At 39.5% G+C, this 12,168-nt stretch overlaps 1 protein-coding gene across 8 annotated transcripts in view; it reads left to right on the top strand.

Moving 5' to 3' along the window:
- ARID1B (AT-rich interaction domain 1B) overlaps positions 1–12,168 on the top strand; it is a 413,166-nt gene that overhangs the window by 369,461 nt on the left and 31,537 nt on the right. For 4 of the 8 annotated variants that reach the window (XM_060114322.1, XM_060114319.1, XM_060114320.1 and 1 more), the window contains 3 exons: positions 519–664; positions 7,428–7,537; positions 8,251–8,409. In XM_060114322.1, the coding sequence (XP_059970305.1) occupies positions 519–664; positions 7,428–7,537; positions 8,251–8,409 (415 nt within the window). The remainder of the gene's footprint in view (positions 1–518; positions 665–7,427; positions 7,538–8,250; positions 8,410–12,168) is intronic. The other 4 variants (XM_060114324.1, XM_060114323.1, XM_060114321.1 and 1 more) reach the window with 2 other exon arrangements.

Here is a 12,168-nt window from a genome sequence, read left to right as displayed (position 1 = left end):
ATGTCGAAGGGAGCTTTGGAGATGCTTTCTCCAGTATTCATTATATCAGAGAAGTTAGGTCAAAGAAAAATGTTTTTAAACAACACTTTCACGCTGCCCATTCGTTTTCTGTTTCTCGATTTTTGGTTTTCGATGGGAGGATATTAAGTAGTGTTAATAAAGAGTCAGATCTTTTTAAATGTTAGACATTAATTTTGCTTGCTTTTGTAATTCCTGTTCTTATTTCAAGTTCCCCTTTTCCTGCTTATATTCCTCGATATAAATTATAACCTGGAACACCAGACATGATTATCTGTGGAACTTACATTGTTTGGAATTTTTACATAGTATATTAAATAATTACTTAGCAGTAGAGTTCAGCCTCTCGGTCCAGGAAATAAATTATTTTAAGGGAACAAGAACAATAATGGCCCCACCCCTCGCATAAATGACTGCCATTATGAGAAATGACTGCCGGGGTAAACTGCTGCTACTGTGCGTGGTCAGGATACGTATGCGTGTGCTTTCTCTTCATATAGGCAAGGCGGCTTTCCCGGCGTGAATCAGAGCGGACTCATGGCTTCCAGCTCTCCCTACAGCCAGCCCATGAGCAACAGCTCTGGGCTGATGAACACCCAGGCGCCCCCCTACAGCATGACGCCCAATATGGTGAACAGCTCAACAGGTAACCTTGGCAGCTCTGCGCTTCTGAGGGCCGCCCTCCCGCTTCCCTCTTCTCCTCTTAGGCTGGTACCCCTGAGAGTATAAAAGCAAATCAAGCAGTCGGATCATTTGGTGAAAAGGGGGAAAATACTACTTCTCTGCTGCTTGGATACTTGCTCCATCTATTAAGACTTGAGGATGACATTACGTTTTATGTAAATTATTTTTATTCACTCTGTGTTTGTGTAGTATGTGGGCATATTTCACGTGTCATTGGAGATTGCTTGCAGAGTATATACACGAAGCTCTTTTTGCCTTTGGGCTTTATTAGGAGTATTGGAAGATTCCATGACAAAGTCTACCTCCATTTGATAGTGGCAGAGATAAACATTTAAAATTCATATTTCAGAGGAAATGATTGAAGGCCAGGACAAGGGGGTGTTTGCAATAGTTTTTTTTTCATTTAGGAAAACTCACCTTTAAATGTACACATGAAAATAGTTGTTTTTATAGCTGCTATTTATAGACTGTCGCTGTTGAGAAATTGTACATTTTTAAATGAATTGTTTTAAATTTTTCATGACGTTTAACTTTTTCAGCACACTTTATGATCTCAACAATTGCATTCTTACCAAATCCCATCTGATGAGTGGAGTAAGAGTATGCTGTCAGTTTGTGGAAATAACAAAAATGTCTAAAACTGTGCAAATGCTCCACGTTCTTAGGCCCCCAAGGTCCTGAACCACCCTTTACAAGCCCCCTATCTAGTGATGATGAGCACTGCTCTTTAAATGAGAAAACGATGACGTATTTCACCTGACCTGTTAACTTCTTCTGGCGCCGACGTTTTGGGTAGGATTCCCTCCTTTAGTTACTACAGAGCTTTGCATAGCCAGCTGTGCGTCTGGCAGTGCTTTATGATGTGTTAGAAAAGTGCTGTGGAGTCAGAGGCTGGGCTTCCTTATTACCTTTTTTCATTTCCTCTGCCTTTCGCCGCCTTTCTGACCTCTCCATCTTTGAAAGACGCCCCAGGAGCTGTTGTTTCTTTGTCAGGAACGAGAGACAGCTAGAGGCTGGGCTTGCATCCCATCTGAGCTTCTAGGGTTGTTGGTTTCTAGGGTCTAATTTAATAGTGCCATTCCCTGATTACTTCTCTTTAAAAGTTAATGGAAGAGGAAAAAGTAGATGCTACTGGTGAAAATGAAGCTTTTTAATAAATAAATCCAACAGCCCTTCCTGATGTTAAACAGGCATTCATCCCAGCAGGTGGATGTTTTTGTTTTTGTTTTTGTTGTTTTAAATTTATTTATTTTGTTTATTTTTGGCTGCATTGGGTCTTCGTTGCTGCGGGCGGGCTTCTCCAGCTGCGACGAGCAGGGGCCACTCCCAGCTGTGGTGTGCGGGCTTCTCACTGCAGTGTCCCCCCCATCCCAACCCTGTTGCGGAGCACGGGCTCCAGGCACACGGGCCCAGCAGTTGTGGCTCACGGGCTCAGCAGTTGTAGCTCGCGGGCTCTAGAGTGCAGGCTCAGCATCTGGGGCGCATGGGCTTAGTTGCTCTGCAGCACGTGGGATCCTCCCAGACCAGGGCTCGAACCCACGTCCCCTGCATTGGCAGATGGACTCCCAACCATTGCACCACCAGGGAAGCCCCGAGGTGGATGTTTTTACATCTGAAATGAAAGATAAAAAGCTTGAACTATTAGCTAGAAGCTTCCCCTTCCCTTCCCAGCACTGTCCGAGGTAATGGTGTATTGGGGTTATGACATTATGTGTTTTGTCTGGCTTGCTGAAATAAAATTACTTCAGAGCATTGAAACTACACAATAAATTTTCACCCACTATTAGCAATACTCATTTTTCCCTTTTTTCCTTTGGACCCCAGAGCCACAAAAAAATAACCAACAACAAATAGATGCCCTGCCTAAGAAGATTTATGTATTCCTGAGGAATAACCAATTTAATGGAGATTCACAGAGAGGGTTTCTTTTTATTTTCATTATTCAGATAATTCAGCTATTTGTTATTTCATACAGAGGAACTGTTCAGCGAAAGCCCGTCTATCCTCACAGTCTTTTGTATAGGTTACTACTAGTACATATATATTTTTTCATTGCATTGTGCGTTTTGAAGTATTGAATTTTTAATAATTTAAACATTTACCAAATTTTCCTCTACCCATTTATATGATTTGATTCCAGCTTTATTAAGTCAAATGCTACCTGATAGAAAGTAATCATCCAGCATCTCCAAGGAATATTGATGATTTAGCATTTACTGTGTCTCTATTGATAGATAGATGTGAATCTGCTATAACTGCGTTACAATCTCTGAGGGAAACAGGAATGACAAAGGAACCCAGAATGTTACAGTGTGGCTCCTGATAGGAGTTTTGGTCTGAAGGTATACACTTGACTTTTCTAGAGATGGGCCAGAAATGGCTTGGATCATCACCACCTCAGATTACTTGGTTTGGGCCCATGGAGATAAATTACCAGTGACAACAGCAAAGCATTTTCTCCAACAAAGGACACTTTTGGAAAAAGTGCAGATAATACAAATGATGGCCAGTGGGGTTTTATGAACCTCAGTTAGCAGCTTTGTGCAGCCGGCATTCCAGCATCCCCTTTGCTGAGTTCAGACGGTTGTGCTGTAGACAGTGTGCAGGGCCAAAAACAGTCCTCCTGTGTAGTGACAAATTGTTACAAGCCTCAGTGAGCAAGTAATTATTTAAATGGAGTCACTGTGACTGTGAAGGTGGCACCTCTTTCTTCACTTCAGATGTGGGGAGAAGTGGGATGGTGAGCAGTGGGGATTGTTTCCCTCTAAAGAAGCTTTTTAAAAATATGTAGTTGGACTAAAAGATTAGAATTATGTATTACTATGGGAAAAATTCTAAATTATGTATAACCTTGTTAAATATACCCTTATATAATACTTGTGTTGTTACATTGTACTTATTTATGTTTCATTTTATAATATTCATTAGTCGTATAATTATCTGCATGTAAACTGTCGCCTTCAAGAAGAAATCTAAATGCTAGCAAATATATCTACTGTCTGTGACTCTAAGTTTGCCTCACCAGAAGTCACTGTACAAAGTATAGGGCATTTCCATCTGAATAACTTACAAATAGTAAATGAGCAGCCATGTGGCACTGTGGCCATGCACTGTCCCCTTGGAAGTATGTCAGCATAGGGAAATTTCGGGGGATTCTTTCAAGGCCTTGCTGATCCAGCCAGAGACAAGAGTTTCTCCTGAGCTTTTCTCATACCCTTTGTATGTGTTAAGAGTATTCTTTATATATTTGCCACATATAAAAATAGTCGTGACTATCTACAAATGTATACACATAGATAGACCCTTTGTGTTTTCAAAAACAAGGAATAAAATATTTTACGGAGTATGGTATATTATTTACCATGAACAGAAAAGATCTGTTTGTGTGTTTCCGGTCCTATTTTACCATCTTCTGGGAATGATTTTGCAGCCTTGCAGGGAGACTAAGTAAAGGAAGCTGGGAGAGCAGGAATGGATGTTTAAGGTCCGTTTTACTTGCACCATATGTTCTTTTTGAATATATTAAATCCAGGTGGAATAACTGCCTTAGGACCTTGACCCACACTTACTCCAAGAAGTCATTCTAGCTCTTAAATTCCAATGGTAAAGCCAGAGGCTACTACTTGAAATGTATTTGCAGTACTCACACAGCACTTTCTGCAGTCAGAGGTTCTTTACTGCCCCTTTTTATGGCTGAACTTTACATGCTGGATTACTGATGTCAAGAGGAGGAAGAACAGTGACTTGATTTAACAAATCCGTATAATATTGGTGGTCTTTCTCTTCTGGGGAAGAAGAAAAAAATAGTGCCCCTGGAGTAACAGTGCCCTGGAAAGCATATGGCTCTTTGCAGTGTTCATTGAGAATTCTGGTAAGAAGTCAAAAATAAGCATTTTAACAAAAGGACTAGTAAAAGCCACAGTAAGGAAAGACCTTATGATCCATTTAGTAAAATAAAACTTACATCGTAAGTAAAGCTATTACTCTATATTCTATACTTATTTATCTCTCAAAATAATATAGCATTGTAATTTTTAAATTTTATTGATTTATTTGTTTGTTTATTTTTGGCTGTGTTGGGTCTTCATTGCTGCGTGTGGGCTTTCTCTAGTTGCAGCGAGCGGGGGCTACTCTTCGTTGCAGTGCGCAGGCTTCTTGTTGCGGAGCACAGGCTCTAGGCGCGTGGGCTTCAGTAGTTGTGGTGCACAGGCTCATAGTTGTGGTGCACGGGCTCTAGAGCACAGGCTCAGTAGCTGTGGTGCACGGGCTTAGTTGCTCCGCAGCATGTGGGATCTTCCCGGACCAGGGCTCGAACCCGTGTCCCCTGCTTTGGCAGGCGGATTCTTAACCAGTGCGCCACCAGGGAAGTCCCAGCAATGTAATTTTTGAAATATGTTTGCATACCCCGAATGCTCATTTTAAAATATGTAATAGGAAATGAAGAAGTTTGGGGAATTTCAAACCAATATACATGCTTATATTCATCTAAGTGTGATTTTTAAATCACTGTAAATTGTCATTAATTATCATAATACAATATTGGCCTAGTTCTTTATGCTAAAAAAACCGCCTTTTATGTACATTAACACATTTAATGCATGAAGAAGGAATTAGAAAGAAATTACTATTTTTCAAAGATAATATTCAGGCATAATTTATTATAAATGCTACCAAACTATCTGTTACAACGTTAGGAGGAGCAGGACTTAAGCCGTGTGTCCATGGCTTTGCCAGTTTCTCTGGAATTGTGTGGCTGTCGTCCCTTTGAACCCACTCTGGGAATAACTAGCAAGGACATGTGGACTTTCATAAAGAAGCCCCTCTTTCCATACTCATCCTGCTTTCTTTCCCCTTCTCTTCTTCTACAAAGGGGGTTTCTTAATGTATAGATTTACTGATTCCTATCTCTCTAGATGCAAGAGGTAGAACTGCACGAAAGCAATCCACTACTTTGCACGAGGCTGTCTTGTTGGTGTAATATCTCTCAGCTGCTTTTTTGAGGTTTCACACGTTCACAAAAATAACAGCATTTTTAGCTGATCCCAATAGATTTTTCTCTGCAGCTGCATCACTTGAAAAAGCTTTTTGTTCCAGTTCTTAAAGTCTAAGTATTGAAAGTAATTTGGAAAAAAAAAAAAAAAAGAAAAACATCCCAATTATGATTTGTGTGTGTGGTGATGACTTCAAGGGCTGACTGAGCTGCAAATGGGCTTTGAAAAACAAGCCAATGTGCCCATGGAAAATACAGGCATTTCAGAGCGCATCATTGGGTGTGCTGATGTAAACTCACAGGCACGTGCCTGGGTAGGCTTTTTTGGCAGGACCTCTGGTCTCAACCTGCAGTGATGCTAACGATATTAGCAAATTAGCACCACAAAGCTTGCCAGCTAATTCGCCAGAGCCCTGCTCACTCTCTCACTGCTGTAATTAAAACTAATTATTTTCTAAAACATAGTAATACATGAATATGTGCAATAATCATTTTGTAGTGGGCAATCTGTGGAGCCTTTTTTTAAAGCTTTTTTTTTTTTTTTTTTGCACATTATGCTGCATGTGCACGGCCGTGGTTAGGCCAGCACGTTGATTTGCAGAATGTAAAATGGGTCCTGTTCATAAAAGCTCAAGGTTTCTTTTCTTTTGAAATGGGAATGTTCTCGGTGTTTCACTCACGTACAAGGCTCGTGACTCTCTCCCCTCTCCCTTTTCTCCTTCCACCTCTCTTCGCGCTGCCTCCTCACACAGCTGTGTGGTGTGACACTCACAGCCCAGTGCTGTGCAGATGGTTTGCACAGTGGGGTTCCGCAGAAATTCAGCTGTTACTCCCCGGATATCTACACTGATTCCCTACTGTAGCCTTGTTCTTCCTTTAAAAGGAAATCTAAATCCATATTTTTGACTTGAAAATATCTAGTAGTATTTGCAATAAATGCGTGTAAATCCGCTGTTCTTTGGTGAACCTTTCATTCTAAAGCCTAAATGAACTTGATTGAATTTCTGAGCCAGGAGCTAGAAAATGAGTTTTGCCTGGGATCATAGGGTTGACTTGAGCTGGTGTGGGTGTCTAACCTGGGCATTTGAGCTGAGGCTGAGGACTGATCCATGTGTGCACTGCACCAGAATGAAAGGAAACCAGCCCCACTGCAAAATAATTAGAAATCCTCTCCTTCAAAAATTACTTTTGATGATTGTTTTTGAAGTCATCTGTTACAACCATCTTCCGTTATTGTAGCCTATGCCATATGTAATAGATGTGATTTTCAAATGAAACAATATAAAGTGGTAAATGATTTTACAAACTATGGATTATGTGAATTTAGGCAGTTAAGAAAGCAATAAATCCTCTAGTCAACCAGTGAAAATAGACATATCCAGCATTTGAATCCCCCATGAGCAATTTAGACATTGGGCATATTTCTACTTGCACCTACTCTATTAAAGCTGTAATAATTTTGAAAAAATAATATTGATAAAAGTTGACTTTCAGTGGCTTAGGTCTTGAGTAAATGATTGCTTTTTTTCCCCCTAAGATAAAAAAGGATTGCCAGAATGTCATGCTACTTAGATTTCAGAAATGAGTATTCTCTGAGTTACAATTTCTTTTTCCTTTTTTCTTTCCTTCCTTGGAGGGAAATTCGGGTGCCCCATCACTCAGTAGCTTGTGTTAGTGGGAGCACAGCCTGACACATCATGTATAATCCCAAACTCTTTCTCCTGTTTTCGATTAGCATCTATGGGTCTTGCAGATATGATGTCTCCTGGTGAATCCAAACTGCCCCTGCCTCTCAAAGCAGATGGTAAAGAAGAAGGCACTGCACAGCCGGAGAGCAAGTCGAAGGTATTCCTCTCTCCTCTGCACGCGGTGTGGGGTCTGCTCGCTGCAGCTGCCGTGGGGCTCTCTCCTCACTTTTTTTCATTTGGTTTCTTCTCTTCCGCATGCCTCCATCTTGTGCGAAATGTTTGCAGTCTTCTTTCCCCGCCCCCCTCATGGTGTGGATCTGAAAGTTACTAGTTCTTATGGCATTTAACTCGTGGCTGGGGGAGAGGGGTGGAGGGACAGGACCCACCCAGAGAAATGCTCCGGGGGTGGGGAGAAGGAAGGGATCTTGCCTGGTTGGTACTTGAAGCCATTTTCTCTGCCTTCAGTTTATAGCTTCCTGTTTTGGCCGCCTTAGCAACAACAACATACTTAATATTTTGCTTTCCTACCTTATTTGATAAATAAGGTGAACAGCTTTTTTTTTTTTTCCTTTCTTTCTTTCATAAGGGGTAACCCATGCTTAGCATTCCATGTAAGCTTGAAGTAAGCATGGTGGCTCAGTGGTCTTATCCAGCATCCAGCAAACTTACCAAGTTATACTAATTAAGAATGTTGTTTTAATACTTTTATATGTGTGTGGTTTTGTGTGTTTGTTTGTACATGTCTTTATATATATATATATATTATATATAAAAATTAGTCTGTTAAACTGGATGTGCTTTTTGTTATTTTAAATAAAGTTTGCCCTACCTTTGTCTTTTTTTTTTTTTTTTTTTATTCCTCTACCACAGGATAGCTACAGCTCTCAGGGTATTTCTCAGCCCCCAACCCCCGGCAACCTGCCAGTCCCTTCCCCAATGTCCCCCAGCTCTGCTAGCATCTCCTCATTTCATGGAGATGAAAGTGATAGCATTAGCAGCCCAGGCTGGCCAAAGACTCCATCAAGCCCTGTAAGTGGCTCTGGTTTTTTGTTTTTTTTGTTTTTTCGGGGTTTTTTGATAATTAATTCTATTTTAATGCTTGCTTATTTATTTGTTTTATAAGACTTTTTCTTCATAATTTATCCATGAAAGGGTTTTCTTTATAGTAGTAACAAAATGAGTAAAGTTTGTATGCATCATACATAAGTTGATTGCTGGTAATGAAACCACTGATATAAAGAAGCGTCTCTATACGAAGCATGTGATTGTGTTACTGGGTCCAAACTCCTTCACGCAATGACTTTGTTTAAATGTCTAATCCATTGTGCGCTTATAGAAGATCTTTAAAATGCGTTAACTGTCCATTTACATGGGAACTAATAGCAGCCATGGAGTATATGATAAGTTTGGCCTTTGGCCTAAATCTTTCATCGGCTATTGTGTCTGAAACATCTTATTTCAAAACTGCCTATCTTGAAAATATAAATATTACACTCTGGGCACAGTTTAGCATATCATCAGCCAGGCTTTGTTTCAGTCTACTTGTCAGAAATTAACAGAAAAGTTGTAGAAATGTTAGTGCACGTGAATATTTGGAATGCTACTCTTAGATTAATGTGTGCCTACATTAGAATCAGTTGAGATAGAAAAATTATATCCTGCACAAGCCTGCTCATAATCTTGATATTAAGTGTTGATTTCATACGATATTTAAAAAAACAAAAATGGAAATGTGCATATAAGGGAATTTTTTTAGCCTTAATATTCTTCTGTCTGTAGAGCTAGGCCTTTATTTTCCTACTAAAGAAATTAAGTCTGTGCCATTAAAAAAGAAGAAGAATGGCACTGTAGTAACCTTTATTTTACATTCATATAAGGAGTCAAAAGACCTTTAAAAAAAAATCTTAACATGCAATTACTTGCCAAGCAGGCTTAATTAATGCGCTAATTTTTGCAAGACAATGTATTGAAGAGCACAGCTCAGGAAAAGCAAGTTGGAGGGAAGAAGACTCTAACTGCAGAATCTGGCAATCTAGTCAAAACCCCAAAAGGAGGCTGCTATTAATTATCCATTCGCTGGTTTAAACAGATAGAGCTGAAGGTTTGAAGACTTGGTAGTTCCAGTAAATGTTTGTAAAATTCATGTGGAGCTCTAGTATAACCAGCATTTTCCTTTTCAGAAGAAGAAAGGGCAATATTCGCTGTTACCTCCTTTGTAGACATATGTTTCGCTTTTTCAACAACTGAGATGAAATGAAAAATGCTTCTAATATGGATTAAGCAGAACTAATGGAAGAGGGAGTGCAGCTCCTTAATTCTGATATCTTTGTGTTATTTGCTTTGAGTCTCAGAAGGCAGCCAACATTGGGGGGCGGGGGGGGGGCGGTCCCATAATCTACTTTGGTGTTTTGTTTTGTTTTAATCATAGAAAAAGTGTTTCTGAATCAATGATACTCTCAAGTTAACAGGTAGAACCCCAGCTATAACTTTTCAAAAACATTTATTTATTGGCTCAGAGGAGAAGATTTCAGAGGTTGAAAATATCTTTAAAACCTTAAGATAATAATTAAGAATAATAATTTATTAAAGACTACTAATAAACCATATTATAGGTTTAAAATTTCCATCTTGCTGATTCCTGAATTATAAAGAATGATTGAGATATTTATTTTAAGTTACTAGCCACATTATCTCTATCCAATAAGCCCTGTAGGAAACTATTATCAAAACCCTCCTTTCTACTTAAATATGAGAAAAAAGAAAACTGAACTGTTGATCTCATTAATATTTCTACATACATTATCTCTCCCTGTACCATAACCATTTTTTGTTTAAGAATTTACAAGCAAAAAAAAAAAAAAGAATTTACAAGCAAACTTCTGGCTCCAGTCTTAGAACAAGGGACCAGCAGAAGATGCGGTTTGAGGTAGTGGGAGGTGTTAGAGATTGCTCTGTGTTGAAAAAACAGCACCACCCTCTAATGAGATGCTCATTCAAGAAAGGAACTAAAGGAGATTGTTATGCAGGGCCTAAGCTTATCTCTGCTATCAAATCACTGCAGATATATATTGAAGAGTATTTAACTTCTCTTTCTGAGATACAACTTTAATTTGTACTTAAAATTGCTCCTAACAATGTTTCTAATAAAGCCTATCTAATAGCAGGCCTGAAATGGACTAAGTAACAAAGATGTTCTATGCTTTGACAGTGTGCCATGGACCAGCACTGTTTTGTTACAAAACATTCTAAAATAAAAATAAACATTTGCACATACACATGCATATACACATATTACCAGGCATATGGTAAAGACTGCTGAAATGTAAATCTGCTTCAAAGACTTGAGGAAAAGTGTACTTATAGACTTAATTAAGTTATATGCAAGGAAAACATTTGTGGCACCATAATAATGTCTTGCTGTAATTTTTCAGCTATCTCCATTTCTTTTTCTTGCCTCCACGACTGTTTCATGCAGTAGGATACAATTTTTACAATACCAAAGCAATACGAGATAGTGCTAGTGGCCTGAAAACGTTAACCAGCTTTCTTCAGGGCTAGTTTTCTTGCCCATTGTCAGTGGGTAGAGGATAAATGACGTTTATCCAAAGGTCACATCATAATTAATGCCTCTGAACAAAAAAAGTGTGTTTTGAGCCTGATCAGCGATAAAGTGTACAGTCTTTATTTCCTAGGGCTTTTGTTTCTCTTAATGTCCTTTTTCTCTGTTTGGGCACCCAACTACTAACTTAGGGAATGGGCTAGTGTGCAGCCCTGGAAGCTGGGAATGGAGATGTTACTCGCCCACCAATCCCTTCTCAGCTTTCAGTCTTATTAGATTGTGTCCACATTCACTTAGCACTTCACTCACTGACAACCTGTTTATAGAATATTTTCATCAGCTGTTAATTCTTACTTGGATGGTGCTAGACTTTTCAGACCTTTCTTGTTCATTTGAGTATTCACTCAGAACAGATAACGTACTGGGTACCTTCAGTGTGCCGTCACTGTTGGTGATTCGAGATCAACCCAGTTCCTGCCTCGTGGAACTTAAAGTCTAGTCAGGAGAGCGGAGGGCAGACAGCTAATCCCACGCAAAACATAGGCCTCTACGCACTGTGAGGCCAGGTGCCACCAAGGACACATAAAGCTTGCGATTGATGATTCAGACCAGGGAGCCGGCATCAGGGGAGGCCTCTTCTAGGCCCTAACATAAAACTGAGGCTTGACCACTTTCTTTTCATACAGATGCATGCATTTTTTTACATTATGGCACCATAAAATGCATTTTTGAAGATCTAAAAACTATGAAAAGTAAAACAATTCTATTAAAAACTGTTACCTTCATTAACGTTTTATGAGAACAAATTGAGATACATAGAAGTTAATTAAACTTAAGTTCACTTAACAAAGAAAGGTAAGAAAAGTTAAAATATGGAGGGTCAAACTAAGTAAATCATTACTTTAGGCCGGTTTCAGGTTACGAGAATCCACTCCTTTCATAGATAGGAACAAACACTTCACAGTCTCATTGCTTGGGTCACGATTAACTCTCTCCTGGAGCCCTTCCACAGTGTGGGTTTAGAGAGGACCTGGCCCAGAACAGCAGCTGGATCTGTTACTCGGGATGTTGGCGGAGCACCTAGAGTGACTGTAAACTGAAACGACTGATTTTATATCTCTTATTTTTAAATGGAATCTCAGACTTTTCCTCTCAGTTCTTCACAGATGAAATGCAAGGGGGAGGTTCATGGTGGTGGTTTTCATGGATTTTAGGTGATAATCGTTTTT

This window comes from Mesoplodon densirostris, chromosome 12 (assembly GCF_025265405.1).
Source record: "Mesoplodon densirostris isolate mMesDen1 chromosome 12, mMesDen1 primary haplotype, whole genome shotgun sequence".
In the NCBI taxonomy this organism is placed as follows: domain Eukaryota; kingdom Metazoa; phylum Chordata; class Mammalia; order Artiodactyla; family Ziphiidae; genus Mesoplodon; species Mesoplodon densirostris.
The sequence above is the reverse complement of the archived record's forward strand: the minus strand, read 5'-3'. Positions and strand labels throughout refer to the sequence as shown.